The sequence below is a fragment of the Mesitornis unicolor genome, unplaced genomic scaffold, assembly GCF_000695765.1.
Source record: "Mesitornis unicolor isolate BGI_N332 unplaced genomic scaffold, ASM69576v1 scaffold31070, whole genome shotgun sequence".
Classification (NCBI taxonomy): domain Eukaryota; kingdom Metazoa; phylum Chordata; class Aves; order Mesitornithiformes; family Mesitornithidae; genus Mesitornis; species Mesitornis unicolor.
Window position 1 is genome coordinate 21,443 of NW_010158098.1, and position 7,412 is coordinate 28,854.

At 38.8% G+C, this 7,412-nt stretch overlaps 1 protein-coding gene across 1 annotated transcript in view; it reads left to right on the forward strand.

Annotated features, from left to right (window-relative positions):
• Window positions 1-2,324, forward strand: part of CCNT2 (cyclin T2) — a 23,239-nt gene extending 20,915 nt beyond the window's left edge. Inside the window, exon 9 of the mRNA XM_010182592.1 lies at window positions 1-2,324. Within this exon, the coding sequence (XP_010180894.1) occupies window positions 1-1,168 (1,168 nt within the window). The 3' untranslated portion in view covers window positions 1,169-2,324.
• Window positions 2,325-7,412: the final 5,088 nt, after the last annotated feature.

A 7,412-nucleotide genomic window follows, 5' to 3' on the forward strand; every position in this document is an offset into this window, starting at 1 on the left:
CTCATACAGTTTGGCATCACACCAGGAATGGCCTCAGCATCAAGAACAAACAAGGACAGAACAAATATACTCCCAAAAACAGGAGACGTTACCTGCTGGTCAGTACAATATGAACTTCCAGCCAGGGACGTCCATACAGTTGCACTCGGGAGTACATCACAGAGCTGACAAACTTGCTGAGCATTCTACCGTCAAACAAGAATATTCTCATAAGTCAGGAAGCAAACACCATGGACAAGTTGCTGCTCCTGTAATAATTCCTCAAAAAATGTCTTTGGATAAATACAGAGAGAAGCGTAAACTAGAAACCCTCGAACTGGATGTGAGAGAACACTACGTAGCAACCCCAGGAGAACAGCAGCATAAAAAACACATGCAGCCGCAGGCAGCCAGCAGTTCTGTTACGTCGCCTATTAAAATGAAAATTCCTATTGCAAATGCAGAGAAGCCTGAAAAACACTTGTCTGACAAGAAAGAGAAGGGTGGCTCGCTCAAACTCCGTATACCAATCCCACCCACAGAAAAGGGTGCCAGTAAGGAGGAGCTGAAAATGAAAATAAAAGTTTCTTCCTCCGAAAGGCATAGCTCATCGGATGAGGGTAGTGGAAAAAGTAAACATTCGAGTCCCCACGTTAGCAAAGAGCATAAGGAAAAACACAAAGAACACTCTTTAAACCGCCACCACAGTATTGGCCATAAGCACTCCCACTCCCACAGCAGCGGGGGCAGTAGCGGTGGCAGTAAGCATAGCACTGATGGAGTCACCCCAACTGTTTTGAGGAGTCCCGTTGGCCTGAGTAGTGATGGCAGTTCCTCTAGTTCCGGCTCTTCGAGAAAGAAGTTGCACAGCAATGATGCTTCTCACAACCATCACTCCAAAATGAGCAAAAGTTCCAAAAGTTCAGGTAGTTCATCTAGTTCTTCCTCTGTTAAGCAGTATGTATCCTCTCACAACTCTGTTTTTAACCTTCCCTTACCCCCTCCTCCCCCTGTCACATACCAGGTGGGCTACGGACATCTCAGCACCCTCGTGAAACTGGACAAGAAACCAGTGGAGAACGGTCCTGATGCCAATCCCCCGTACAGTACAAACAGCCAGCATATGGACTACAAAGATACATTCGACATGCTGGATTCGCTGTTAAGTGCCCAAGGAATGAACATGTAGTCAATTCTTAGGTTGTTCTTCTTTCCTTTTTTTTAATTTAAGAATTGTTAGAATGGAAAACTTCCTAATACAGCAGTAGCAACACCAGCTGTTGCTGCTGTGGTTTCCATATATGTAAGTGCTGCTTTATCCTTCACTCTGAAAAGAAGAGGTATAGTAAATGAGTCTTTATCTCCACATACAATAGTGTTATAAATACTGTAATAGCATGGAAGGTGCAAAAATCTCAGTATTTCTACAACTGCAGCTAAGGGCAGTAGAATGAACGTCCGCTTTTAGGTGTATAGGATGCCTTGAGCATTAATTATTTATAATTTTGAATACTGCAGCCAGAACTTTTTGTTGCGTAGTTTTTGAATGAGTGTAACTGTTTTCTTGTGTATTTATACTGTATGTATGATTTGCATGTTTCAAAGATAAAGGGATTAAAAACAGTATACTGACAACTGTTTACAAGAAAGTGGAGAAAAATGTACATACATTTTTGTATGTTTAGATATACCATAAATACTCAGGATTGGAGCTGCTTGTAAGTATAACAAGATACACATAACTTTATTTTATCTTGCCAGAGTCCATCAGTTATCCAAACAAAGATGGCACTTTGTCTTGTTTATCTTTAAACTGTAGGCCTTATTGGAAGCCGCTTAAAAGGGACACTTCACTAGAGAAGGTATCCAGTACCACGGAGGGTCAGCACTGCTCAGTATGACCCGAGAGATGGGAAACTGAGCAGGCCTCTGCTTGCTTGTTATGGCCAGACCTCAGAAATGTCCCTAGCTTTCTGAAGGAAAAAGGAATTAAAATAAAAGTTTACATAATCTTTTGATGTGAAGTGCATTTAAATGTTTATTGGCTTGATGCAGTAAAATAGACACAGAGCTGTTAATAATGGTTATGTAGATTAATGTGACTTAACTGCAATTCATAGCTGTCATTGTGGGGAAAATCTTTTTTTTAAAGTCATAATTTATTTTAATAGTAAACAGGGGTCACTGTTTCCATTACCATTTCAGAATAATACCCATGTTCTGAAATCCAAAAAGTGTACTTGTGTGTGATGCCATATTTCTTTTACAGGGGAATGCAGTCTTCACAGTAAATAAGAGTAAAACTATTGATATCCCAACTTTATATTCCAACAATAAAATAGTTATCCTTTATTCTGTGCATTGTACTTGTCATTAGTTCCCAAATTGAAGGATGTGTTCTGTTTTTTAAGCTCTCTGGGGGTTAAGAAAATGAAAGACTGAGTCTCCCAGTTAAACCACTAGCATCCCTGTTACCTGCCTGTGCGTGGCACCCTGCATGGGTGCAGTGGCTTGTGTGCTTTCCCCAGGGTGTAGTGCTCTGCTTCAGAAGAAGTGACAGGTGTGAATGTTGTTGTGTTCTCAAAGCCAATACTACAGCTCAATCACCTGGATAGCAGGGAACTGACTTTCTGGGTTGTTTTTCAAAACTATTCATAAGCTATGAAGTACCTCAACACAAACGCAGTAAATAGTAGCAACCACCAGTTTTCGGTGACTTCTTTTACCTTAGAAGTGACCATGATGTGAAGTACCCTTTTGCTAAGCCACCTCATTCCCTTAGTGCTTGTGTATTCTGTAAGGCTCAGCCCTTTCAGTTGTGTTCCTCACCTGTGCTTTAATGATCAAACTGTTTGATACCTGCCCTGTTGGTAGTTGCTGTGCTATGTAACTACAGGTATATCAATTACTGTGTAATACTCTGGTTCCAGTAATGCAAACGCTTGTAATTACTTGAATAAGTTTTATTTGAACTATGGATTTTTTTTTTTACACTTAGGGAATATTTAAATAGAAACCTGATTGCATTTTCTGTTAAATCTAAGCTTAAATCTTGGTCCATATACAAAATCCAAAGCTGTCTTATCCCTACTGACTTGGTTATTTTTCTACATTTGGAACGTAACTTCTTGTTACATCCTTACACATGGTTGAATATTTTCTGCCCTTTTGTAGTCTGTTTCCTTTCCATCTTAGTGCTACTCTTGGATCTGATTTTTAACAAATGTAACCTGTGTTATATTCTGTCCTAAACTATAGCACGGGCAGACAGATGAACTAGCAGTAAATTGTCTTAATTTTTCTTTGAAGCACTTCAGTACTTTCTTTTTGAGTCTGTTTAAACAGTTGTGCCATGAAATGCATCTTATACAGCCACTCTGGATAAGCAATATATTGTACTGTAAATATAGGAATTGCTGTCATAACTTGGAGTTAAAATGTCTGGATGGTAACTAGTGCCTGTCTAACATAAACTGGAAAAAACATAGGTCTTCATCCTAAGGTGCTGTTTCAAAAGAAATATTTCCTATTTTGATTTTGGGAAGTTGTGAAATACCATGGATAAAATGTTACTGTGCTACATTGAGATCCAAACAGTGATTTTTGGTTTCTTTTTTAAAGGATGTCCATAAACCTAATTTGGTTTGGTTTTCAATGTAATTGTAAATATGTGAAACTGTCTGTGTCTGTGTCTGAAACGAGATTCTGTGTGGTGAGAGCAGGGGCTGCAAGGTGGGGGTGTTGGGGGAAATCTGCTTTCCCTGACTGAACCCCCTGCAGATCGGTGACTTGGGTGAATTGCAGCCTGGCTGAGGTGTTTGAAATGAATGAAAATTACTGGGTTCAGTATGCACCTCACAAGTGAATGACTGAATTAATGCAATAAAAGGCTAAGAGACAACACTATTCCTCTGTTCATCACTTTGATTACGGATTTTTTTTTGTTAATGAATTTGAGTTACATGCATTATGTAATTTGTAAAATGATGCTGTAGTGGAGACCTTGCTACAACGCTATTAAAAATCTTCCCTTTTTGTGAGAGATGAGGTTTGTAGAATAGTGAGATTCTTTCATATGTCGAATCTTAATCTGTTCCTAATGGTGGGAGTGCTGAAGTCATGTATCTCACTGTGACTGGTACTTCGGTATTTGCATAAACTGGCAGTTCTGTATATTCTTTTGGCTAACTGTAAATATGAATGTTTCATATTAGCATAGTTGAATTTTTGAGGTACAGCCATTTGTGTGAGATTAGAAAAAACTTTATTTCTAAGAACTTGTACAAAAAAATATTTTCAATAAAATTCCCTACCTCACCTCTATTGTGCAGAAATTATCCCATTTTCCTGTTTAATTTTCCAACTTCACTTGTAAACATAAAAAAAAAATTCCCTTTTCAGTTATTGGCAAGACATGGCTGGTTTTCATCAAATTTTATACCTGAAAAACAAATTCCAGATGTTTTATGCCATCTTAAGCTGCTCCCTCATGCTGTCCTGGGGTTGAGAGCCTGCATCCTGTAATTTTACTGTATAGTGGCTGGTCAGACTTGCTTTTAAAAAAAAAATAAATTACTTTCTATTTAGTAGTAGGGGGGAAGGGGTGAGGGGCTGGGTGACAAGGGCAAACCAAGGAGCTTTGGAAGACTTCAGTGGAGAAGGCTCCCAATCCTTGTTTTGCAGTGAAGGGGACTGAGCAAACTGTTTGTTTACTTTAATTGGGATGTAAGTGCACATTTCCTTAATGAGTTCTAAAAATAAATGTCTTAAAAGACTTGGAAGTTATGCCAAACTGAGCTAGCTAATTAATCGCTCCTTTCTCTGAAATGTTTAACTCCTTACACCTTTTGAAAAACAAAACAGAACCCACATCATTAGTGCCAGAATTGTTCTCTTACGCTGCTACTGGGAGTGACTTTCTCTGGCTACCCCTGAGTTGGGTATAGCAAACCCAAATCAATTTTTTAATCTTTAAAGTTTCAATACTTGGGTTTGATTCCCGTGTATTTCTGCACTTAGAATGACACCATTTTTCCTACCATAGCTCAGAGATTTTGGGTTCTTTGACAACACCTGTAAAATTCACTTTCTTATGGGTCCCTGTGGGAAGTAGGGGAGGAAAGGCACACTGCTGTGTGTGCTGGAAGCCCTTCCTCAGGAGAACTGGTGCTTTTTGACTTACAAGCAAGAACCAGACTTTTGGTAGGGTTGTAGAAAATAGTACCATTTTCTAATAGTCTCAAAAGCCTGTGGGTTTTCTGGGCTCAGTGTCTGCATCCTTGAAAGGAAAGGTTGATGCATGTTTTGAGATGCAAATTTTTACATTATTGCTGTTTGTAGTTTCCAGACCAGTTGGCATGGGTTGGCATGCATAAGAGCCCTCCCTTTGAGGCCTGAGCAGTAGCTCAGAGCTTGAAGAATTACTGAAATACTAGGTACCTACTACAGTGATAAAAAGGGCACTGTATTTTCTGATCTTCAACTTTAAGCTCCAAATCTTGAGGAAATCTGGCATCACAGTGAAGTGGTCATACCTACTGCTTGGAGCAGTAGGGGTTGTGTTTTCAGAAATGAAGACACTACTGTTTTTAAAACAGCAAGGCTTGCCCTGCTCAAATAGTAAATAATTAAGCAGTGTGACCTTCCTCACTGAGTCACTTTTCATTGAAAATAAGGGTTATCAAGAAGGTTTTACAGCTTCACACCCTTTCCCCTTATTACATTAGATACCTTATTGCAGGTATCTGAATTTCCTGCATTTTGATGTGAAAATCTATGATCTCAAGTAAGAAATATGCAAAATTACTCTTGATTATAGAATGTTCTACTAGAGTGGACACAGCCGAGTGACCCAGAGCACCGTAAACCAACATACTTCTTGGTTGAGCTGTGCTGGGCACGGGGCTGGGCTGCAGTTACATCTGCTTTGTCCTCCACCATCATTAAGCTGAAATGCTGGCCTTAAACAACCCCCTCATTCTCTAAATCTGTTTAAACAAAAGCAAAAAGAAGTACTTAATCAAAATCATATCTTGATTAAAACTCTGGTTACAGTTTTACACAACTTTTAAGTTGGAGACTTAATTTTAGTGTCATTGGCTGAACTAAACATTACCTGTAAATTGCAAATAACCAGTAACCTTAATATTGGAGAACTTGGACTTTAACAGAAGATGTCAGTTTTGCTTATAAAGCATGTGCACAAGGAGGGGGTTTTGTAATTCTGACATTTTTAAATTAACTGTATATCCTAGAGCATTCCCATTCTTTCCCTGCTTGTGACCATCATCTCAGTTTTATTTTGTGCTAAATAAAAACTCATATTTACTTTGCAGCTTTGCTGAAGACACTGCCTTAGCCTGAGAAGAATTAATGTACATCATGGAGTTATGTACATCGCGCTTGAGCTCATATGCCAGGGCACCTTTATTCTGCAAGGTACTTTAACGTGAAGATACTTTAACATGAAGTTGCTATGGATTTTTGGCATGAGAAGTAACTGGTATTCCTCAAAATGGGACTGTTAACTGTTTGAATTTTGAAGATTACTGTGATGTTAGGGTTTCTCTTATATTGGCATACTGTTCTGTCATTGTTATGTGACATTATACCTACAGCAACTATATTTAATAAAGAAGTTTGCTAGAAGTAATGATTTTTCTTTGCTTTTATAAAGTTTACATCAACTCTCTGAAGTCAGACTACGGGAAGAAAACTTGAAAGCTATTAGAGTAACTAAAATGTTTCGCACTCTGGAGAAAGTTGATCTTATATAAAACTTGGAACTTCTTTCCTTTTTTTTTAAGCACTAATTGTCACGTTACTGCTGACACTGAAGTCAGGGCCTTGAATTCTTGCGAGCTCAGCCCGTAACAGTTGTAGGGCTGAGTTCTGCTGCATCTCTGCCTGGAGCCTGGGTGCTCACAGGGGTATAACGTTCACCAATTTTTGGTTTTGTCAGTGTCTCACTCCCATGAAGTTTTAAATTTGAAAAACACTCAGGAAGTAGCCTTATCAGAAAGAGGACAATCTAAATACTAATACCTGATTTTTTTGTTTATTAATATATAATAGTGTTCTTCAAGTTTGTTTAATTTTGTGTAGTTAGTAGCTATACTAACTGCACAAAATAACCTTTACAGTGCAGGTGGAAACTGTTACATGTCATCTAATTACATAGTGCTCACTCAAGTGTTTTTGCAAAATAGTTCAAGTTTCAGCATCAAATTTGCTGTTCTATGTCAGATTAAGGATACTGGAAACCAGCAGCAGACTATCTAGTGATCCAAACAGCATTTTACAGCCTGTGCAAACAAGAGAAAGGTAATGCCCCTGTGCTTCTGCTGCTCTGTGCCAGCAAACAGAAGGGTGAGAAGTCCACCACATTGCTCTGAACACGAAATCTGCCACTCCGTGATGGAGTAGGTTCAGCA